At 33.6% G+C, this 24,129-nt stretch overlaps 3 protein-coding genes across 4 annotated transcripts; 1 reads left to right on the top strand and 2 right to left on the bottom strand.

Annotated features, from left to right (window-relative positions):
* Window positions 1-296: 296 nt before the first annotated feature.
* On the top strand, window positions 297-5,631 carry LOC133674479 (protein NDL2-like). Its single transcript, XM_062095593.1, has 11 exons — window positions 297-551; window positions 1,128-1,227; window positions 1,709-1,806; window positions 1,930-2,018; window positions 3,888-3,948; window positions 4,057-4,143; window positions 4,234-4,311; window positions 4,395-4,451; window positions 4,590-4,645; window positions 4,837-4,972; window positions 5,075-5,631. The coding sequence occupies exons 1-11, from the start codon at window positions 492-494 to the stop codon at window positions 5,294-5,296; spliced, it is 1,044 nt and encodes a 347-aa protein (XP_061951577.1). The 5' UTR covers window positions 297-491; the 3' UTR covers window positions 5,297-5,631.
* Window positions 5,632-6,383: 752 nt separating this feature from the next.
* LOC133674480 (thiamine phosphate phosphatase-like protein) lies at window positions 6,384-8,894 on the bottom strand. The gene is made up of 4 exons (XM_062095594.1): window positions 8,478-8,894; window positions 8,075-8,196; window positions 7,241-7,445; window positions 6,384-7,010 (listed from the first exon to the last, which is right to left on the bottom strand). The coding sequence occupies exons 1-4, from the start codon at window positions 8,637-8,639 to the stop codon at window positions 6,636-6,638; spliced, it is 864 nt and encodes a 287-aa protein (XP_061951578.1). The 5' UTR covers window positions 8,640-8,894; the 3' UTR covers window positions 6,384-6,635.
* A 9,397-nt stretch (window positions 8,895-18,291) lies between these two features.
* Window positions 18,292-23,369, bottom strand: LOC133674359 (homeobox protein ATH1-like). Of its 2 annotated transcripts, none has more exons than XM_062095415.1 (6): window positions 22,389-23,369; window positions 20,111-21,184; window positions 19,762-20,011; window positions 18,999-19,351; window positions 18,824-18,884; window positions 18,292-18,669 (listed from the first exon to the last, which is right to left on the bottom strand). In XM_062095415.1, exons 2-6 carry the CDS (start codon window positions 20,947-20,949, stop codon window positions 18,514-18,516), a joined length of 1,659 nt encoding a protein of 552 aa, XP_061951399.1. In that variant the 5' UTR covers window positions 20,950-21,184; window positions 22,389-23,369; the 3' UTR covers window positions 18,292-18,513. The 2 variants fall into 2 exon arrangements, with proteins under 2 accessions (XP_061951399.1, XP_061951398.1); XM_062095414.1 differs by having other exon boundaries at window positions 19,762-21,184; window positions 22,389-22,472; window positions 22,552-23,369.
* Window positions 23,370-24,129: the final 760 nt, after the last annotated feature.

Genomic DNA, 24,129 nt, shown 5'->3' with positions numbered 1-24,129 from the left:
TCAATTTCTAATTGGATTAAACCATGTATTTTGAGTATTTTAAAAATCCACAAGTTACTTGAATTTAATTTTTCTAATATCCCACATGAATTAAATTAAGGGCTAAAATTTTAGATTAAACGAATTCTATGCCCCCCAATTAACCAAAGCACCTCATTAGTCAAAAGTCAACAATCATGAAATCCAAATCCATAGAAAAATAAGGACAGAATGGTAATTTCATCGAACTGTCGGTCTCTAGCTCAGGTTAAAATTAACCACGGCTCATGTTAGATACAAGGTGTAGGGGCCTCTCGTGAGTTCGCTGTCGAGCGTCGGTGACTCGCTATCAAGTTGACACTTTAAAGTGTTAAAAAAGAAAGAGAGAAAAAATGAATAAACGATTGACAGAACGAGAAAGATAGCGCATAGGGAAAACAACCCTCAAATTTATAGAAGAGAAGGGAACGAAAAAAGAAAAAGAAAAACACAGAGTTGAATAATATCAAGAAATGGGAGATTCAAGTGACTCAGTCTCCATTGATATGGAGACGCCTTCTCTTAGTGGAAAGGTACTTTCTGTTGCCTAGGAAAGGAATCCTGACTTTTGGTTTGGTTTGGTTTCTTTTCTTTTGAATAAGGTGGAAATTAATTCCTGAAGATTCCATTTCCATTTCTATTTGTGTTTCTTTGGTTCTAGTTTTGGTTAACAATCAAGAAATGTTTTTGATGTTTGATTCTTGAATTAATAAATAAAATGGTATTTAAGGAATGCAAATATGGTTTAGCTATGTGAAGATCTGCATTTGGTTAGTTGAGTGATGGTTTTTTGCCTTGTCAGTAAAGGTTTGTTTTTCAAAAAGAAGGGCTGCGCATGGAAGTTTTTATCTACTTGTAGAATATACTTGACTTGGGCAGGCCTAAAATATCCTTTTTTTTTTCGTTGAGCAAGCGAGAGAGAGGTAAGAAGAGGTGGTCCTTCTTGGATAAAAGGTTTACCTTTTGAATGCTTGGTTTGTGCACTGATCATTTTACCAAATTAGTAGACCCTGTAATTACGATGGTAATGGTTTTTCTTTATTTTTGTTCGAGTTGATTTCTTTTGAGTGTTTAGCTGATTGAAATTCGATTTTGAAACGTGTTTGCAGGAGTATGTCATCGAAACTTGCTATGGTCATGTGTCTGTTTCTGTACATGGAGACCAAGACAAACCAGCTCTTGTTACTTATCCTGATTTAGCTCTAAATCGTAAGTAAACTGCCATTTCATATTTCATATCAATTGTTTTTTCATTCATCATGCTGATAATTGATATTTGATTTTAGATGAATATGTGACCTTGCATTGCTTTTTTCGTAGTCAGCTAGTCAAGTTTTTATACCAGGCATTTGATGTATGTTTAGGTGGGTTTTTGTTTTGGAATATGTATGCGGAAGAAATAGATCAAGCTTTCCAGTAATGTGGGAATTTATTGAGATCTATTGTCCGGGTCATGTAAAAATGTTTGCTTCTAGGCTCACAGATGCAACTTCAATGAAAGTTTACTCGTTGCGGACCGGGATTTGAATTGGAGGTGGTTTATTATTTTTACTAGCTCTATCAGTGCGTGATTCTGCGGACACAATAGGCTTTACCGGGTTTTTATTTATTTATTTATTTTTATCTTTTTTTGGAGATACACTACTAACAACGCTTTGACTTAAACCTATCTTTTTGGACTTGTAAACAGATATCTCGTCTTTTCAAGGATTATTATTTTGTCCTGAAGCATGCTCGTTGCTTCTTCACAACTTTTGCATATATCATATCAGTCCTCCTGGGCATGAGGTAGGTTTGTAGCTCCTGGTTCCTCATGTTTTCCTTGCCTAAACTGCTCTAATTACTGGTTCTATGGAATGCGATGTATTACCTTTGTTTCTTACGTGGCACTTTCTTCAAGAGTTATTGCAGTTAGGAGCTGCAACAATTAGCCCCGATGACCCTTTGCTTTCTGTTGATGACTTGGCAGACCAAATTGCTGAGGTTCTTAACTATTTTGGGTAAGTACATATCGCTACACTTGCTTAAAATTTTCTTTTTCAAGAGTTGGAGATGTGAAACAATGAACAAAAAGAATTAAAGCATAAAAGAAATAAGCTTTTAAAAAAGAAGCTAAGAATTGAAAGCTAAGAAAAAGGAAGAATAGGGATTGGAAACATGCAAATCTGCAATATTTTTTTAATTAATCATCAAAACTGTCTCATAAAATGACGGAAGCATATAAATAGTAAAACCCTAAAACATCTCACTATTGGGCTCAACCTATGAAGTCAAACAGTTTAACATAAATAATTTCAAATAAATAAAATAAACAATGAGACAGATCCAAATGGGATCAGTCTCCCAACCAAAAAGTGACAGACTGAGCCATCCTACGTTGTCTCCGTTCATATACTCGTGTAATTTGTGATGTGGGTCTGGTGTCCCCACCAACTCTCTCGGGGTTGGAGAAACTTGACTCTGTTGAGTGTAGTGCTGGGTGACTCCGATAGTACTCTCAAAGATCTGGATCAATTTGCTGCAAAGTAGCTCTAATGATCCAAGTGCAATCTGAATCAGGTCGACCCACCTAATAAACTAAAAACCGTTGAACCTCACCATTCATGATAAAAACAACTTGTTCATCTAGAATAGCATTAATATTATCCTTTTGTGCTGATGGCAAAGTGAAAGGGATAAAGGTTTCAATAAGAACATCAAGAGGGGAGTTAAGTGGTATCTCAAATGGATCATTTGGAATTTGGAATAGGAAGTGACTTATGGTATACAACTAGATCCTCAATGTTAAAGGTGGAGCTAATGTCAAAATCATGTGGTAAATCAAGAACATAAGCTTTTGGACCAACCCGTTGTAGTACTTTTAATGGCCCTGCACTACGTGCATGCAATTTTCGATTAGTTCCTGAAAGAAACCGCTCGGGTCTAATCCATATCATAACATGGTCGCCCACATTAAATTTATTATGTCGTCTATGTAAATCAGCTCGAAGTTTATATCGCGCATTACTTGTTGGAATATGTTTAGTGATCTCAACATGCAAATCCTGAATTCTACATGCAAAAGACTCGGCTGACTCAGACACACTAGTATGAAGGGACATGGGAAGAAGGTCTACAGGTTTCTTAGGCTTGTAACCATGTACAACTTCAAAGGGACTCATGCAAATCCAGAATAGTTTTGATGATTAACAATGTTTTTTTTTCTTTTCCCGTAATCAGAACAGGACACTTTTTTTTAAGATAAAATCGGATCGAGGGTTAGGGTGATGAATAAGCATAAGAGAGAAGATCATTTTATTGTAAGAACAATTAAAATCCTGGCTCTGATACCAAATTTGATGCGGAATAATGAACAAAAAGAATTAAAGCATAAAAGAAATAAGCTTTTAGAAAAAGAAGCGAAGAATTGAAAGCTAAGAAAAAGGAATAATGGGGATTGGAAATATGCAAATATGCAATATTTTTTTAATTAATTATCAAAACTGTCTCACAAAATGACATAGAAGCATATAAATAGCAAAATCCTAAAACATCTCATTATTGGGCTCAATCTATCAAGTCAAACTATTTAACATAAATAATTTCAAATAAATAAAATAAATAATGAGATAGGCCCAAATGGGCTCAGTCTCCCAACCAAAAAGTGATAGGTTGGGTCATACTATGTCGTCTCCGTCTACATGTAATTTGCGGCTTGGGTCTGGTGTCCCCACCAGTCGGCTGATTTGAAATTCATGCTGCAAATTCACCCTGGTTCACATTTAGATGGCGCACTGCTGCATGCTTAGAAGGGCTTAACTGTCTTTTCTTTTTGTATCATGAACTTTGTTGTTTCTTTACTTGATGGATTTTTTTTCACCATCTGTCAGACTTGATGCAGTGATGTGTATGGGGGTTACAGCTGGAGCTTACATTCTTACTCTATTTGCTGTATGCTTTCCTCGGCACAGTTCTCATGGTTTGCTACTTCATGATTCTAAATTTTGTTTTAACCTGACATTTTTACTGGTCCTTTTGTTTTATACTGTTTGGCCACAGATGAAATACAGGCAACGCGTCCTTGGCTTGATACTTATTTCTCCTCTATGCAATGCACCCTCTTGGACAGAATGGCTGTATAATAAGGTTCCTTCCCTGGGCCCTCTTATGTTCTGCTTGCAGTCAAGTTATCCTATTTTCACTCTTATCCTTAATGTGATCTTAATCTACTCGCAGGTCTTGTCTAATTTACTATACTATTATGGAATGTGTGGAGTTGTGAAGGAATTATTGCTTAAGCGGTATTTCAGCAAGGTATTTTCGTGCATCTAGATCATAAATTAAGTCCATCCAAAATTGGATTGGTTGGATGATTTGATTCTAAATGATGTTGGCAGGAAGCTCTTGGTAGTGCTCAAGTACCAGAATCAGATGCAGTCCAGGCCTGCAAAAGAGTTAGTCCTTGGTGTTACCTATCCATATGGTTGTTCATTTTAATTATAACGCATGTAAAATCAGAACTTGAAATCAACTAATAAATGGCATTCAAGAACCCATACTTACCTTAACTTGATGGCATGTGTTTTTTTCAGTTGCTGGATGAAAGGCAGGGTTTAAATGTATGGCGATTTCTTGAAGCAATAAATGGGTAATGCCTGTTTTTTGTAATAGTTTTTCTTGCTCATGCACCCATCTAACAAGCGTAGATGATAGAAGTCCATGCTTTGTAGGTTGAGTATTGTTTTTTTTTTTTTGGCATGGGGCACTGTTTTAATGAAACAATGCCAAACTCATGCTATGTAATGAAACTAAAGTTTGTTATTCTTTGCTTTCTACCAGGAGACAAGACATTAGTAATGGATTGAGAAAACTACTTTGTTGCTCACTAATATTTGTTGGCGAGAACTCTCCGTTTCATTTTGAGTCTCTTGACATGACCTCAGAACTAGACAGAAGATATAGTGCCTTAGTAGAGGTATGCATTACAGGTCTTTATCCCCAACTTTCAAAATGTGGCTTGTGTGTGTGTAAAACTGAGGGAGCACTTTTTATTTACTGAAACTATGGTGGCCTACAGGTTCAGGCATGTGGGTCAATGGTGACAGAGGAGCAGCCCCATGCCATGTTAATACCAATGGAGTGCTTTCTCACAGGATACGGTATGTACAGGCCGCCAAAGTTAAGTGTTAGTCCAAGAAGTACTTTGAGTCCAATTTGCATTTCCCCAGAGCTCCTCTCACCGGAAAGCATGGGCTTGAAGTTAAAACCGATAAAAACACGAATATCTCTAGAAGTCTAAAGGATATGGATGGTTGGGGAGAATGCTTTTTGTAATCTTATTTATTGGAGGAGTTTGTAATTTCTTTGATTGGTTGGGACATTATTGGAGGATTAGAAGATTGTACATGGAAGGAAAGGAGGAAAAGATACAAGGGAAAAATATTTAGAAAGAAAGCAGATGTTGCCATTCATGTTGCCATTCTTTTATTTGTAATCATAGACTTCAGTCCAGGTTGAGAGTGGGTTCAGTTGTAAATCCTTGATTTTATTCTAAGCAAATAATGACGGTGACAATAAAGGGTGGGCGTTGAACTTGTGTTTTCACAGGTTTTATAGTACATATATATTTTTTCTTGTCGGGTTCCATGTCAATTCGGTTATGTCTTTGTTAACAAGGTAAGAGTACAAGCTTTTTGGCAGGTTTTTGAATTTTTTTTTGTAATTTAAGCCTTCGCTGATGCATTGGCAAGCGGGATGCCCCTTCCCTCGTTACTGATATGGTATTGAATGAACTAAAATGTTGGGAGCCTTTGTGGAATTTTGTTCAGCTTCATGTTGATAACGAGCAACTGCGATAAGACTTGAGCACCAACGGGTGTTGAGTTTTGCTTGGATTCCTTTTAAATTACTCGTGCATGGGAGGTCAACTGGAGCCAAAAGCACGCTGTAACTGCCACCACCCTCTCTTGTATTGTGTCAATGAGTTGTCACTTGAAAGATAACGAGTGGTTTATCTTGTCGGTAGCCGAATGCAGAGACAGTAGCGTTAGATAATAGCAAAAGTGGTGGCAGCAGGATATCCTTCAAGTATGAGGTATTGTTCTTATTTGGCCAAGCTGGAGAAGTTGTTCTATGAACCATGCGGGGATCTTGATTGGTTGAATTTTGGGATCGCAAATGAAATCACTACCGCCCATGTCTTATGATAATTCAATGAAATGCTCTAATAAGAATGGCGGGGCTCTGCTATCATTCATGACATGCAGACAGGGTGTGGTTTTGGGTGCATATTGTATGGTTTAAGTGTATTCTTACGGCCTTTTCCAAATTTCATGGAAATCACTTTATAATGCTGATATTGATATACCTGTCATTAGCAAAGCCACTTCTGATAAAACCATTCCCATTACTTATCAGATCATTCTTTAAGAATTATACAATCAAGCATCAACATGAATCGGGCAAATCATCCCTCTAGTTTCTTGCCAATCAGATTCAAAGCCATGCTACCGCAGGTTTATTTATTTTTACAAAGAAGAGAATCCAACAGGAGACCTTCTGGGAGAGAGTGGTCACTAATGTCACAATACCATAGTTGATCATACAAGAAACATAATATTCGAATATATCTCCAGCACCTACTGAGGAACTGGAAGGACGTTTCTGTTAGCAGCATCAGGTGCAGAAATTGAACTCGTTTGAAACTTGCAATCAACTGGAACCAATTGATCTGCTCTTACACTGCATTTCTCTTCAATAAAGATTGTATTCGTTAAATTATGCAACTTAGTCTCAAGCTCCTCCCCATCACTCCATTCCTGAATATTTGCCTCGACAAGCATTTTGTTGTTGCAAATGAGCTCCCACAGAGGAAAGTTCTTCCTTGGCATCAACGCATCTGTTTCTTTAAGAGTCAAAGCTGGGCAGAAATCATTTTTTCCATCACCAACATAGATGAACTGTTTTTCTCCCTCGGCCGAAACAGAAGCTTGGATCCTTTTCATCACCAGACCCTATTGAGAAATTAACTTTTGATAAGCCAAATATCCTTACAGCTCTTAATTCTAGCTTTGTTCATTGAAAACTCCCTATCTACTTTTTCATTTCTTTATTTTAGCTCCTACTTTCATTATCCAAGTTCAGCCATCAGCATGAAAAGGTATTTTTCAGGCAAATGCAAAAATTATAATTTCTTTTGGTAGGGGTTGAAAATGCCACTAGAGGGGGGAACTAGTGAACTTGCCTTGCACATGTTGGGAGGGCAGCTGGTGCACCCATGAGAAGGGAACTTATTAACATCATGGTACTGTAAGATTCTAAGCCTTCCTTCTGCATCAACATAGCTCGGGTTTGTGTTGATCTCGGAGAAGCAATCCATCAGCCCATTATGTTTCAAGACTGTCTCGATAAAGAAGTAATTTGAATCGCTTACTATCCTTAAGTCACACCTGAACAAATTACGCATCATATGTTAATGCAATGTCTTCTTTATATGCAGAGTTAAGATTTTTGTGAACTGATACATCATATACCCAGGACTTATATTGGCAAAACTAGAATATGAGAACCGATCTAGCTTGAAAGACCAATTGTTCAATTCATCCAAACACACATGCATGTGTAGTGTCTAAAAGGCATGCCAAACGATTAAGACTTTATCAAATAATAATATAAATTATATCTTGAAACCTTACCTAACAACTTAAGTTTTTGGGTTGAATTAATTCTTTGACATGGTATTAGAGCTTTGATGATCAAGTGTTCTCGAGTTCGAATCTCAACATCCCTATTTATTTGATAAGAAATAATTACAAGGTAATGTGAACCTGTACAAGTTTCAAGTTTAAAGAACTTTCACTTGATAGGATATGTTAGAGAATAATATAAATCATATCCTTAAACCTTACTTAACAGTTTAAGTTTTTAGACTTTTTGTAGAAAGTTTCATCTTCAAAACAAAACCAGGCTGGAAGGGGTGGGATGGGAATTTAGGGGTTGAGGAAGGACTACCTTTATCCTTTTGAGTTGGACCAATAACAATAATAAAAATAGAAACAAAACAGTTGAGGTATAGTACCCAGAAGCATAGGCTGATTTAATTGCAGAGATAATCCTGGGATGCAATGGGAGCTTTTTCAAGCACTCTGCAATATCCTGAATTGTCTTCCCTCGGGAGTGAAGCTCCATCATCATCTTATCCTGATATTTACAGGAACACGAGTTTTAGAACTAATTACTCAAACCCATCTGATGTTCCAGGATCATTAAGAAACAAATAGAGTAAGAGAGAAAACCAAGAACATTTGTATGCCTTTCCCTTAGGAAAGCAAAGAGAAAATCATTCTCCTAACACTATCACAGAATAAAGTGTGTTGTCACCACTGTTTGCAGACTGATCATTGCCAACACACAACAATATTAAAATCAATAATGGGTGATAAATGCAAGAAATTAACATGGATGCATATTCAAGAACAAACCATGAGACGGTTCCAAGGCAAGGAAGGAAGGAGCTGAGCGAACAAGTCGTGGACATCTAGCTTTTCGACGACCCAATTATCACTATCACAGTCAATAATGGTCTTGTCGAAGTCGAAAACCACAACCACTTTTGCCATCACACCTCCTCCGATGCCCAGCATCTGTATTGATAGAGAATTGTGTAGCAAGGTGGCTTTTTATAGGGCCGGCGCGCCAAGGTATTGCAGACAGCTTAGCAAGCACTATAAAGACAGGGCGCGCATTTGCAGGGGAGTGTCTGTGCTCAGAGTAGAACTCCTAATGGACACAAACTCGCTAGAGTTTAGAATTAATACGGTTTAAATTTCATTGGCCACTTTATGTATGTTATGTTTTCTTCCTTGGTGGTGGGAATTAGTTGATGGATCCATTATCCATAGAGATAGTTTTGTCCCCTACCTTTTTCCACGTTCAAAGTGAAATCCATTGAATTATTTGATGAAATTAAGGCCTTGTTAGAATATCCCTTTCATACCGTCTCTCTATTGGGTTTCTTTTCTTATATGGAAATTATTACTATTATTATTTTTAAGTAGAATTTCATGTATTTTACATTCTTAAGCTTTAATTGCCTGGAATCCGAGCTTTAAATAATAATAATAAAAAAAACCATAGCAAACAATCAATCAATTATAAATTAATATTCATAAAAGTTATACCAAATAATAAAACCCAAAATCCCAATTTGAAAAGATTATGATAAATTAAATATTTTATAATTATAATTTATTTTGATTCGTCTAGTTATTCATGTAAATAACAATCCAAACTGGGAATTATGAAAAATCAAATTAAGAAGAAAAACATAGAATTAAGGATCCAAATTTAAAGGGATTATGGGAAATCAAATAAATTACAATCATAGAATATTTGATTTCTCATCATCTCTTAAAATTGAGATCTTTTGATTATAAGTTTGTATTCTTAATTGATTCTATGGAGACATAATATCTACTAATTATACTCTTTACTATGAAGAAGAAGAAGAAGAAGAAGAGGAAGAAGAAGAAGAGATAATTGTATTGATAAATAAGTTTGAATTGTTAGATATGGTTTGTTTATATAGATAACACACTATGAGAATAAGAAAACAAACCAAATTCTTAATTGATTTCGAGGAAATTGTATTGGTAGATGAGTTTGGATTGTTACAAATGGTTTATATAAAAAACACAATAGAAGACTAAGAGTCTGTTTAGCTAAGAGTTTGTGGCTGCGTTTAACATGTAATAGTGATAATATAGTGTTTGGTTAAGAAATGAGCTGTGATTTTTATATGTGGAACCTACCATTATCTGCGTTGAAAACACGGTTTTGTTGAAGCAGAATTTATATGCTTTCTGTTGCATTTTTCCCTTTCTGCTGCATGCTTTCGCACATCAAGCAAATTAATTGGCATGAACAGTGCAGCAAATTAATTGGCATGAACAGCGCAGCATGCTGCACTATTCGCATCAACAGTGTAGCATCTGCACTATTCGCATCAACAGTGCAGCATGCTACACTGTTGATGCTAATTAAACAGTGCAGTGCTGCACTGTTCGCGTCAACAGTGTAGCATGCTGTATTATTCTGGCCGAACCGGTTCCGGTTCAAAACTTAAAATATATTAAAACGGGTTCGATCCAGTAAAATAAAAATTATTTTTTATTATTTTAATTATATTTTATTTGAAAAACTAGTATTTAATATTATTCAATATTTAACTACATAAATTAGACAAAGATCGCTTGATGACGTAGCATTTGCAGAATTGTAGATATTTTAATGGAATAATAAAAAATATTTTATATAAAGTATTATTTATTTTATGATGTAATATCAATAGTTAAATCTACAAAATTTTAAATTAAAAACCATTAGTATTAATATATATATTTTTAAATTATTTTATAACCTCAATTTCAAAAGTATTCTTAACCAAACATATTAAACTACTTTTTGCTCAACCTCAATTTTAACCACAGTTTTAACCAAACACCTATTTTTTCAAATCAACCTTAACTAAAAGTACTTTTTATAAAACAACTTTTTTCAAACCACAACCATAACAGCTACCGCAATACCAAACACACTCTAAGGAAACAAATAAAATAGTGTCTACTGAAAGTGCTGGCTCATATAAGCTCATCTCCTATTAAAGCACCTGTTTGTTTTTTATTTTCTTTTATGGTCAACAAAATCAGCTTTTGATTAAAAGTCAATCATAGATAGTGATTGGTAAGTGAATCATTAAAGATAAAAATATATTTGATTAAAAAAATAAAAAAAATATTTTTGATGTAATCTTGAAATGAATTTTATGTATTTTCAAAATAAAAGATAAATAGAGGACATATATCCAGAAATATTATTATTATTTTTTATTCTTAAAATATCATTGTAAAAAACACTTAATTCAAACGTTATCCAAATAAAACATGTAAGGATAATAATGGTTATTATCATAGTTTTTAAACCCAACTCAGGGGTCGATCTAGGACAAAGCCCGGGTCACGAGTCGAGTTAACTCTAGTCAGCGTAAGAATAAAAATGATTATTATCCTAATTTTAAAACTCGATTCAGGAATCGATTTAGGGAAAGACCCATGTCATGAGTGGGGTTGACTGTTGACTCGATTCAACGTAAATTTTATATATATATATATATATATATATATATATATATTTCATTGGTATGGATATTTCGAAACATTATGACAGTTGTCTACATCCATTTATCTTTTCATATTTTTCTCCCACAATTTCTTTTTCTTAAATGACATCTATTAAACATTTCACATACTTTTAAAACTAGTTATGTTTATCATATAGTTTGACAACCTTTTCTAATTTAACAAAGTTTCAGTAGAATCTCCTTTATACAGGGCCATACCTAAAATTTTATCCTATTACAACCTGTATATAAACACGTCAAAATATTTCCACACGGTAGCCTTAGGCATATTACCATTCATTTATTTATCCATTAAGTCCTTTCACATCACATCTCATAACAATTATACAACCCTTCAATACATCATTCCTTAAAACACACACACACACACATCTAACAAAACTATATAATAATAATAATAATAATAATAATGATGATGATAATAACAACAATAACAACTAAATCAACGTTGTCTTGAAGTATGTGATAGCTTGCACAAAATATAAAATTTTTAAAGGATATTAGTTAACCATTAGACATATACACACACTTATATGAAAACATGATTTATTAAACATATTTATCCTAAACTTTATCACACCACACTTTCTATCATGAGCAATTCTATTCTAATGACTGTGTAGAATTTTCAATAATATTTTTACTTATTTCATTCATAATTGTATAATAGGTCACTGTCCATATGACTATTTTTAAAGCAGATATTTACAATACTTTCTAATCAACTAAATAATTGTCTATTCCTTGAAATCACAATCCCTTAGTTACCATTCCTGGTTAACTAAATACATAGTCTTCAACTCAAGGACTAAACTGTGTAATTAATAATCACTTAGTTACCATTTTTAGGTAATTAAGTCCAGAGTCTCCAATTTAAGGATGACTGTAATTCATAATCTCTTAGTTTCCATTACTAGCAAACTAAGTCCATAGTCTTCATCTCATGGCCCAACTATTAATTAATAATCTCTTAGTTATCATTTTTAACTAAATAAGTCCGTCGTCTCCAACTCAAGGACCGATTATATAATTCATAATCTTTTAGTTGCCATTACCAGCTAACTAAGTCCATAGTCCCTATTTCATGGGTCAACTATGTAATTTCATAAACTTTTAGTTTCCATTATCGACCAACTAACTCCACAGTCTCCATTTCGTGTATGTAATTCATGTCTACATTTATATTCTTTTCAAGCTTAATTTATATAAGTCTATTTCAATACTTACTTTCATATACTTTCATATACTTTCTTTCCAACCATATCGTATGTCTTTCCATATTACATACATAACCCATTTTTCTCATTCGAACCATATTTAACAACATAACACAACAATATTAAAAGAATATTAGCCAAAAGATACATTAAATTGAAAAGGATCAAAGTGCTAGGCACCTACCTGCTCCTCCAGCCAAATAAGCTCCTCCCACAACATATGATCCTACTCATGGTGCCTCTGCTGATTTGAAAAAGATGTTATTCTCAGTATATCTCAACATATCATCAATCTTATTATATATTCAAATATTCATATTATTTTTAATCTCATCCATACAATTTCATCATCATAATCATTCCCTTTAACTTTAATATATATAAAATTTTAATTCATTCACCCCACAATAATTTACATAACCCACATAATTCAACTTAAACCTTTAATAATTTTCCTTTGATCATATTGCTCATTTAACCATTTAAGCTATTTAGTTTCACATATACATATACAACCCATTATTTTTTTTATTTGCATTACACATTATATTTCTTCCATCCATTTCATTTGTGTAAAGATATGTCATATCATTTAAAATCATATAGTACCTTTTTCTATTTCCAAGTGTTACTAAATTACTTACCATCCAAAATTGATTTATGTAAATCAACACTAACAATTTTTCTTCCAATTTCTCTTATTACATGTTCAACTCAATATCACCATAATACATTCCCACAAAACAGTTCTCATATCATTTACACTTATTCTTTTAACTTCGCATTTCATCAATATGCATTCAATTGCAAAATTACTTAATTTATGAATTTTACTATTTTATCCTATAAGGTATTTTAGAGTCCCTTAACATCATTCTTTCATATTCAAACCTTACTACTTTACCTACTAACAATTAGTTTTATATAACTCAACACTAAAATCTCTAACTTTTTATTATATCTCCAAGCAAAGTATTGCTATAATTAACAATATATTTACACACTCTACTTCTAGCATTCATATATTTCATTCTTATATGTCTTACATTTTAATATCATGTGTTTTACAACAAAATTACTACATTTACTCATTCTGAACTTTCCATTTACTTAGTATATAATTTATAACAAGGTATTTCATTTAAAAACCCATTTCCTTGAAACACTCCTACTTATATAGATATATATATTACACAAAATTCTTTTCTCAGCTTGCTAATAAATTCAATACATAAATATTTTCACAATCATTTAATCAACCATGATATTCTTACATTTCTTTTCAATTTGGCCGATTCTACCAACATGTTTCCTTTCAAATTTTCTAAGTTAGTTTCATTCATTTCCATCCTTTTATTCTCATTTACACTAACTTCATGTCAATTTGAATAATCTATCATCACTTGTCTATTTTCCAACTTTCCTACTTATACTCCTTACTTAAAAATATACTAATAGTCCTAATTCAATGGATAATACCAACCAATGCCCTTCCAAATATTGTCACATCAACAATACATATAAACTAATCACAATTCATAAGAATTTATCATCAATTAATCCAATTCCCTAAGACCTCATCTTTAGCCTACCTATGTTTCTTTTTAATTCCTTGTTCCTTTTTATCATTTCATCAAAATGTTACACTAATCACTTCATATTCCACACTAATTAACTCATTCAAAACCAATTTTACATTTCCTCCAATTTTGATTAAGAATCCTAATTGAAAGTTAAGAGATTTTGCCTAAAATTTATCTAAACCTCATTAAATAATAAAATAATTGGTAGAGAACACTTTACTTGTTGATTTATGCTCAAAATATGCCCTCCAAGTGAATTCCTTCTAATCTTTCTTTATCTTCCAAACCTTTTAGTTTCTCTCTCTAACTCTCTTTTTAATCTCTCCCAAATCATGTGTTTAAACTCTAATAACCTCACTTATCATGTCTTAAAACCTAGTTTTGCATAAGAAATTTTATGGGAAAAAAAAGAAGAAGAGACGAAAGAAGAGAAAAATGAAGAATTTGTGCATGATTTGCTAAAATTACAACAATACCATTACCGAGTCCATGTGTTATATTTTGTATTTTTGTCCGACCATTAACACTCTCACAAGGCCTTTCACAAATCTAATTGCCATGAATGTTTTCACCTAAGATAAAAAAAAATATGTCAAGAGATGCCTTGTAAAATTTTATCTATCTAACGGTTAGATTGAGAATTATACTTGATATCGTAAAATTGGATAGTAAATATTTTTATGCCAAAAATTTGAATTCGTGTACAATTTTGTTTTCTTAAATCATCAATATTTTCAAACTAAATCATTGAAGACTTTCATCTTTTTTCCTAATAAAAATGTTTCCCTTAGATTTCCTTCCCTTTCGGTTAAAAACTATGTGATTGTACGCAAAACATTTACCGGTTGGTTAGCATAATTTGCATGTAAAATCATACATTAATTTAGTTGGAATTCCATTCTATCTTTTATAAATATTCTCACCCCAAATTTATCAAAATTCTTCCTTTAAAATAATTATTTTATCTGATTAAGAAGTTTATGTGATTTATCACTAGTTAACATTTCGTGTTATGATTTTATTACTTTATCTCAGTTGAAATTTAAGTTAATTTACTAGGGATGTTCATCCCAAATCACAACAACTTTCCTTCTAATTTATCATTTTTAAATTAAAAATTACCTTATTTAATTTTGATTCACTGATTTTTAGGTCTGGGGTTTAGATTGGGAGTCGAATTGAAACAAGATTTAGATCACGGGTTGGGAGGGTCAACGAGGTTAGCCAATTTTTTTTTAATTATCAAAGCAATCTTGTTTTGACAAAAAAATTTTTTCACAAAAATTCAATAAGTTTCTGACCTGTGTTTTATCCTAAATCAACATGGGTTATTGATCGGATCAGGTCGAGTCAATAATTCCTTTATTTTTTTTAAACTCATGTTTAACCCGATAGGTCAATCCTTGTTTTATAACTAGAGTTATTATAATATTATTAATTTTAACTCTCAATATAAACTTAAGTAAAAAAAATAATTTCTAATTATTTTTCTAAACATGTAAGTTTGATAGTAATATATATTAAGAGTAAAAAAAATTTATTTTATTTTATTTTATTTTGTCCACTATAACCAAACAGGATACAAAAACAACCACTTTGTCTTGTACACCATTACCAAACACAATTCTTTCTCCGTCTTCTTTTTTATCTTATGTGACTCGATTCATAAGATTGTTATAACCCTATAGAAAATAAATCAAAATAAATTATATTGATCAATTCATAATCAACCAAATGTTTAAGGAAGAAATAAAAAATAAATATTAAATTAAAAAGGAAAAAACTACTCGATTTAACCCGCTAAATTCACAAGTCAAGTCATGAGATTGAGGTAACCCTATAGAAAGAAAGTAAAAAAAAACTATGAAGCCTATTTCCCAACTAACACAATATTGAATGATGAAAATACAAAACAATCAATTAAAAAAGAATAAAAAACAACCCAAGTTAACACAAATTAACCTATTAAACATGTGACTTGAGTTAAGAGACTGGAGTAACTTCATAAAAAACTAATAAAAAAATTATAAAGCTTCATTTTCAACAAATCCAATGTTAAATGTTGAAATTGAAAAAAAAAAACTATATCCCTAAGACCTGATAACTCTACAGAAAGCAAATTGAAAAAATTACGAAGCCTAATTCTCAAACAACCTAATATTAAAGGATGATATTGAAAAAAATAAATAAATAAAAAGAAGATTGAGTTGTTGGAGGTGAAATTGAAAAAAAAAAAGAGGTTAATTTTGGTTATGAGATCAGGATAATTCCATAAAAATAAAATAAAAATACAAAGTCCAATTAAAAAATATTAAATTAAAATGGATCTAAAAAAATGAACAGAGTCAATTCAGGATAATATACCAATCTCGCAACCTAGGTTTTAAGATAAGATAACCCTGTAAAAAATAAATAAAAAAATTACGAAGCCTGATTTCTAACCAACTCAATGTTGAAAGATGAAGTTGAAAAAAATATCAATTAGAAAAAGTAGCAAAAAACAAATGACCTGAGTCAACACAAGTTAATTTGTTAAACTCACGACTTGAGTTATAAAATGAAGATAAATTTATAGAAAGCAAATCAAAAGAAACAATGAAACATCATTTCCAATAGATCTAATGTTGAAGGCTGAAATCGAGAAAAATAAATAAATACATAAGAGGTCTTATATAACCCAATAAAAAAAATTACAAAGAACAATTTCCAAAACAACCTAATATTAAAAGAATGAGATTAAGAAAAAACTAAATAAAAACAAGAAAATGAGGTTGTTGAAGGGTAAAATTGAAAGGAAAAAAAACTAAAAAAAAGAGAAAAAAACACTAAACACTATTACAATGAATAGTATTTGTGGATGTGATTATAATGATTTAGCCACATCGTTTAGTGTTTTGTTAATAATTAGATTGATGGCCCACACTACACCATAGTCCATTTAATTTTTTTTCCAACTTGAAAAAAGATGTCAAGGTGACGTAAGTGTTCATAAGAAAGATAAAAACAACCTGAGACTCATGTTAGACTTAACCGAGTCTAATAACTCAGCTAATTTAATAATACAAATAAGAAATGCAAGGACAATAATTAAACTTGAAAAAAAAATTGACAACGACAAACCTTTTTGCTAAACCAGGGTAGTCTCGATGAAAGAAAATTGAATAAAATTATGAAGTTTAATCACCAAAAAACTCAATGTCAGATTTTTCAAAACCAATGAAAAATCTAATAGAAAGCAAATAAGAAAATAACGGTGCCTAATTTAAAATTAAATAAATTTTGAAGATAAAACTGAAAAATCATGAGCTTTTTTTTATAAAAAAAAACAAGCAAACCCAAACGAATCTTCAAGACTTAAGTTAATCTCCTAAACTCGTAATCCATTAAATTTCATATCTGGACTCAATCAATAAGCTCAATTTCCAATCAATTTAATGTTAAATAACGAAACCAGAAAAATATCAAATTTAAAAATTTATCTATGTAAAAACAAAACAGCAATTAAAAAAATAAGGATGAAATCTAATATGGAAAAAAAATTATAGAAGGATTAAATAGCAAAACAAATTCAATTGAATAAGTCATTTCATATAAAATGAATAGGAATAAAAAAAAATATGAATCAAATTGAAGAAGAAAACAATTGAATAGCTGTCTTGAGATTTTGAAGGGTGAAACATGAAATTTGAGATGAAGAGAGATGAAAGAAAAAGAAAAGAAAAGAAAAGAAAAGAAGAAAATACTGCCAACACAAAACCAGATACCTTTGGACCACACATGTCTCAGGCAGCGTTTGGGAATGCGGCTACGGCTGCGTTCCCAAAAAAATTGAATTTTTTTTGGCTAAAATTTAATATAATTTGTACGTTTTGGATCGTTTTGATGTGCTGATGTCAAAAATAATTTTTAAAAAATAAAAAAACATCATTGACATGTATTTTGATAAATTATTTAAAAAATACTCGCAACCACACTGCCAAACACGCTCTTTCTCGTAGATGGTGCGCTGCAGAGATCACAATGCCTTCAGCGTTTGGGCGTCATGCATTCTGCATATCAATTCTTTTTAATAATGCACTTATTTTTTAAATTACTAAACAACTCTAAGTGTACCTCTAAATAGTGTCCTGTGCTACTTGTGCCTCTTGGATTTCTTCGAATTTATAAGCAAAGGAATTTAAAAACACAGCAGGGTTCTTTACATGTTTATTTGGGGCGGCTCGAGCCAGACGTATCACTGCATATAGTGAGGCCTACAATAAAAGAAAGATTGCCATGAATTCATGTTCAATGCATGCATGTGAAATCCACTTAGTTAATCCATGGCTAGTGGAGGGAACATATCCCAATCAACAAATACGTGATTAAAATGTTAACCCCAACAACACTTTGGAGCATTTATATACAGTTATATCCATTTGCTGGATGCCCTTTTTTTTTTTTTCACCTATTCAATCATAATAGTAACAAAGTAGTTCTTCACGTCACTACCATGTCTATTTTTACATCCAACTCTAGCTCACATTAAATCTTGGATTGCTGATATGCTAATTCTGTGATTGCTGTTGGTTCCCTCTTCGTTTTGGTGAGCCTTTCTTCTGTTCATCTCGGCATACATCTCCTCTATCATTGGTTTCCATAGACGAACGCGAGCATTTATAAACCAGTTTGATACCTGTTTATTTCCAAGATTTTGTGAAGGAGATTGTGAGGCAGCAGAACAAATGTTGAATCTTATAACGTCAAGTGATCAAAACACAAGAGCGTATAAGCATGTCCTTCAAATTCTTGGAATATTCCATCCAACTATACAATCTTTTTTTATGTACCTGGCTTCTTGTTAGTCCGCTTTTTGCCGCAAGCAAATGCTTCTCTGCATCTTTAGGGTACCTGAAAGACATCAAACGTATAACTCACTTTTGACGCATGATTGTCAAACCAGGCTAATGCATTTTACCATAGTAAAGGCCTCTTAACAAGGTTGGTTAGGAGAAAAGATCTCACGGGTGAAGAAAGTTCTGAAACATCCATGCACGCAGAACTGAGACAGATCTTTCTGGTAAGCCTCTCTGGGGTCTCCATAGTTGGTCATTTTTCTTCAGCTGCTGGAGAGTCCATTGCTTTTGTAAGTATGAAGTTCCAAAAGATCCTTCTGTCTCTATGGTGTCTCCACTATCCAAATGAGCTCCCATTGCTAGGATTTGGTTGCTGATCCGCTCCCTAAGGCGTTTGTACAAGAAAGATATTGTTTGAAGAGAAAAACGTGTGTGAATCTGTGGGTCCAACTCAGTTGCAGCATGGAATGCTGAAATAACTGTGTGTATTTCATCCAAGCATTGGCTATATCGTTCATCAACCTGAGCATATGAGGTAGGGTGCCTTGTTATTGTGCCACGATGTTGTGTCCAACAAACCCACACAAAGTAACAAGAGATAGTAGCTTTCACCATAGAAGAAGTAATAGGATAACCACACATGCTTCAAGCAATTTATACTATAAATATGGCGGGAAATGATATTTGAATAAAGCAATTTTTCAATTACAGCTTTGCCATTAAACTTTTCAATATTTGGATAGTTCAGTTTCAATGTTCAAACATTTATTCGATTTTGATCCGACAGAGCTCGTTTGTGCAGCATGTATATCAACCGATTATAACAAAAGTAAGGAGTTATTACATTCATTTTAATCAGAAGCATGATTCATGACAAGACAAGATTTTATCACTTTCATAATTAGTTTGTACCAATACTTAAATCGACATACCACTTGCAGTAGAGTTAGCAATTGTGTTCTCTTTGCTTCCAGTGCCCGTTTCTGCAGTGCTGGATCCATTTGAACATCAAGTCTATCATTCCCATCAGGAGATTTATCAAAACCCATCGGCAGCATCTCTCCCTCCATTGCGTAACTTGAAGAGAATAGTGTACTTGCTCCTGTCTTGAACCCCTGTTCTAGATTCTCCAGTGAATAGCTTGCAATTTGAGCAAGTATTTCCTGTATTACATGAAGATATCTGGATCCTAATAATACTTGTGAGGATTGACCAGTTTTGTAAGAACTGCAACTCAAAGAAAGCTCCTTACTGCTACAAGAAGTTTGTTCAGAGCCTAACCTTGTTTCTTTCGAGAAGTGGCATGCTACATGATTAAGAGTGATGTCCAAGCTTTGATCAGGGATACTTCTGCTATCCATGACAGAAGGCTGTGATGTGGCAAGGCTTAAAGAGAGCTCATTAGTAAGTTTACCAGATGCAAAACATTCATCTGCACTCACATTCACACCATTTGATGTTATCCAGCCATTTGGTTGGAGGTTTCCAACGGACGAATGTGGTTGAAACCCTGCTCTTAAAGGTGTTCGTCCACTGAGCTCTATGGGAGCAGGAAACCTGTCAAAATCCTCCTTACCATTCATACTACCAAATACTTCACCACATCCATAATTCAAAGATGGCGCAAATGATGAATTCAAAGCATTGGTGCAATCATTTGAAACAAATGACCTTGACTCTTCCAAAGGGTAGCTTGATGGTCCTGAAATTGCCAAGTTATTCAGAGTTTCTTGAAGACCACTTCTTGTAGCCACAAGAGTAGCAAGGGCATAATTAGGGATTCCACCCCCAAACTGCTCTTCAAACGGAGGGTTACCAGCAGAACGTGAACAGCCAGGTAAAGTATCTCCCACAACATTCCTTCCAAGAGATGCAACTAATGCATCTGAGTTCATAAATGAAGATCGATTTGCTGAGTGAATGTTTGCATGGAGATCACTTATAGGTTCTCCTTGCAATGTTGGAAGCATGGTAAATCCAGCCAATGTTTGATTATGGTGGTTAAGGTTAAATGAATCCAACTGGACAAGTGAGTTGGGGGTTCTTTGTGATGAAAAGTCCATGGTATCAGAATTCCTTCCTGCCGTATCTATTGGAACACTAAACAAACCATTCTCCATGATATTGTGAATCAATTAAATCACATGGCAAGAGACACAAATAGCAAGTTCCTATGTTTAACTTGTATGTTAGACCACTTTCACTTGCAAAACAGCGTTCCTTGCACTTATACGGAACTCCTCTCACTGAAGATCATGAACAACAGAACAGTAATCAGCATTCCATAGCTGAACTATGCGTAGTTCTTGCAGGCAATCTTGAAGGTTTTAATTTCTGATGTCAAGTAAAATTCAACTGAAGAATTTCAATGAATTGATAAGGTCAGAGCACACTAATAGTAAACCGTAGAACCATAATTAGAGGAAAAACAATGCTAGTATATATTCAGCAAAAAAATGGATGATGAAAAACGATCAATATCTGGCTGTTAGTTTGCAGGGTCCTTAATTTGCATTTTCTCTCTCACTGGAAAACGTTCTAGAGCATTGAGAATGCACTTTTAAGCAGGCATAGCCTAATGGCTGTTTACTTGATAACTTCCTTCACTTAAGCAAGGTTTGATTCCAAATGATTGCAATCTACCAAATTGTAATAATGTAATTGGGGAGGGCCACCCCCAGCTGTGAGGTCGGAAAAAAGTAAAAAAAAATAAAATACCATGGCGCACAAGCCTTCTCCAGCATAGGTACATTTTAAGTTATTTCAACTTAATTTTGATGAAATTAAGCCGAGGACATTCATTTCACACACGCATGGAAGCACATCAACAACCACTTTCATTTACTGATCCACATATAGAGAAAGGTGAAGATAATTGTTGGACGTACAGCAAATTGCCATCAGGCCAAAACAGTTTATTCTCAAGAAGTTACAACTGGCCATTAAAACACGCGAAAGAAGGCCAGCATGTACAATCTCGTTCAGATATCTATGAATTGGGGCCTCTTTAGTTGCAGTCACCACAGCCCCAAATGAACCTAGCCTAGTCTTATACAAGTGATAATACCGTCAGGCCATGGAAAATATGCCAGAAAGGAGAGCATGGATCGAAAGTAAGCTTGAGGGGTCAATACGAACCATATCAACAATATAAGGGAGAACATAGGTGTAATCTAAGAATGCTATGTAACTAACACCATTCCCGATGCAGTGAATAGTTAGCTATAGGAGATTTGCAGATGTGCTTACTTTTAAAGCTTCCAGAGCTCTCGAGCACTATTATCCGTGTAAAAGCAGAAAGGGGAGATCAGAGATGGGATAAAGACCATGTAACTGAAGCCTAAAGAACACCAAAATAGCATCCAAGAAAAGCAAGGGAAAAGAAGAAGAAGAAAGACCTAAAGAACTCTGCACGAGTATGCTAAAACAGTTGACATCAGGCGCAAAGAAAAGCAAAATTAACAGTTCAAATGTGTTTTGAACTAATGTATGGACATAGCAGGAGTGCTGGAATTATAAAAAAGGAAGATATGAAGGAAAGCATGTGAAAATGACCAACCTTGTTTACATTTGCTGAATGGTGATCACCCAGGAAGAGACAGCCCCTGTGGATACAACGTCGACCAGCATACCTTGTAGACGGCTAAATAATGAGAGTTAAGAATTTTCATGCAGATTCATGGGATTTCCCAAATCAGACATAAGAAGTTTTATACACTCACAAGACAAAGTGGACTGGTTGACAATACATGTAGGCTCCCTCGAACAACCCAGACAAGCTATAATCAAAAGCCACAAATTTCCTGTGAAATCATTGGTTTCTCTTTCTCCATGAAAGAGCACAATCAAAAGCCCAAAAACAGTGGTAACTTTTGTTTTTTCTGTAACAAAAAGAAATAAAATAAAATAAAAGCAACAAGGACTCATGCACTAACCCCACCCTCCTCTAAGCAACAACAACAACAAAAAAAAAAGATGGTTCATTTGTTTGCATGATCAGAGAAAGTATGGTTTTTTCTTCAAGAACCCGAAACCCAAGAAACTGAGATTCAGATTTTCAGACTCCTTCAGTCTTTCTCTCCACGAGATTTTAAAGCTCATAAACACAAATGGGTGTTGAAAATAAAGGACAAAAAATTCAGAAAACTCACTAAAAAGCAAGAAAGAGGGTACCCAAAAGCCAAAAAAAGCTTCCGCAGTGAGATGGGGAGATGCATAAAATGGACCCCTTCATGGAGACTGAACTGGAGAGAGAGAGAGAGAAAGAAGAGCCACACGAGTAAAACAAGGGGATGGAGAGAGAAAGGAAGAAAAAAGAGTGATGGGGAAGCAAATTACTCTTTGGTGCAGTGCCACTCATTTCTCTTGCAGGCTTTTGAGGGCCCATTGTTTCCCTCTCTTTGTCATCCTCACCACCTCTCATTATCTGTTCCTCTGCAATCATCACAATCAAAATATCTGGATTCTCTCTGTTACAACTTCTGTTCATGGCAGGTCTTCTCAGCACCATTTTTCAGATAAAGTCCCTTGCTCTTTTAGCTATTTTAAGACAATGAAGCTAACGTGATAAGGGAGGAGAGTTACTGAACTACAGTAGGTTTATACTTTCTTCAAAGAATCTTAAATGTTTCAGCTTTCGGAAAGATTGAAGGAATTAATTTGATTTATTAATTGAATTCTTTTATATATAAAACTTATTGAATAAATAAAATATACTATTTACTCAGCTTGTTTTCGTTTTTCTTTAAACTTCTTTCAGATATACATGCAAGAAAGAACAATGTTTACGAGATCAAGTTTTTTAAAAAGTGTTAATTTCAAAACGAATCACACCTCTTTGCAAATACGTAAAAAACCCTAATTTTAATAAATTATAAAATTCAGTTGCTTAAAAGCCTTTTAAATATTAAAATGAAGTAAATGGTGTAGGAACTGGGATTTGTAAATCTCAGACTTTAATGTTAGAAAACACACTGTTCCAGGCTTTTTAGCAGTGTACTTTACAAGAAATGGTGATGCAAGCAAAACAAAAAATGATGAGAAAATCTAGAGAGGAGATTTGACAAATTTATTGAAGCAATTACAAGGCCTATCTACCTCTTTACTTCTTTCGGATTTCTATGGGCCACACACCCTACTGGACTACTACTACGCAATGTACGTGCAGCAGGCTCTATTTTTCTATCTATCTACAAGGGAGGAGACCTATGCTGTGATGATGATGAATGATGCAGCACTGGTTTCAGGTGATCTTGCTCACTCTGCATGTTCTCTGGGTCATGCTTTAAGTAACTCAAGAT

This window comes from Populus nigra, chromosome 15 (genome assembly GCF_951802175.1).
Source record: "Populus nigra chromosome 15, ddPopNigr1.1, whole genome shotgun sequence".
Classification (NCBI taxonomy): Eukaryota; Viridiplantae; Streptophyta; class Magnoliopsida; order Malpighiales; family Salicaceae; genus Populus; species Populus nigra.
The sequence above is the reverse complement of the archived record's forward strand: the minus strand, read 5'-3'. Positions and strand labels throughout refer to the sequence as shown.

Bases quoted from the DNA above. Each gene is read 5' to 3' on its own strand.
- LOC133674479 (XM_062095593.1), top strand. From the start codon at position 492: ATGGGAGATTCAAGTGACTCAGTCTCCATTGATATGGAGACGCCTTCT. The intron at 552-1,127 runs GTACTTTCTGTT...ACGTGTTTGCAG, and splicing joins CGCCTTCTCTTAGTGGAAAG to GAGTATGTCATCGAAACTTG. The intron at 3,949-4,056 runs GTATGCTTTCCT...GTTTGGCCACAG, and splicing joins ACATTCTTACTCTATTTGCT to ATGAAATACAGGCAACGCGT.
- LOC133674480 (XM_062095594.1), bottom strand. From the start codon at position 8,639: ATGCTGGGCATCGGAGGAGGTGTGATGGCAAAAGTGGTTGTGGTTTTC. The intron at 8,197-8,477 runs GTTTGTTCTTGA...TGTAAATATCAG, and splicing joins TGCCTTGGAACCGTCTCATG to GATAAGATGATGATGGAGCT. The intron at 7,011-7,240 runs GCAAGTTCACTA...ATTTCTCAATAG, and splicing joins GCCCTCCCAACATGTGCAAG to GGTCTGGTGATGAAAAGGAT.
- LOC133674359 (XM_062095414.1), bottom strand. From the start codon at position 20,949: ATGGAGAATGGTTTGTTTAGTGTTCCAATAGATACGGCAGGAAGGAAT. The intron at 18,885-18,998 runs GTGAGATCTTTT...GATGTCTTTCAG, and splicing joins TTTCAGAACTTTCTTCACCC to GTACCCTAAAGATGCAGAGA. The intron at 18,670-18,823 runs GTACATAAAAAA...GGAAATAAACAG, and splicing joins GCGGACTAACAAGAAGCCAG to GTATCAAACTGGTTTATAAA.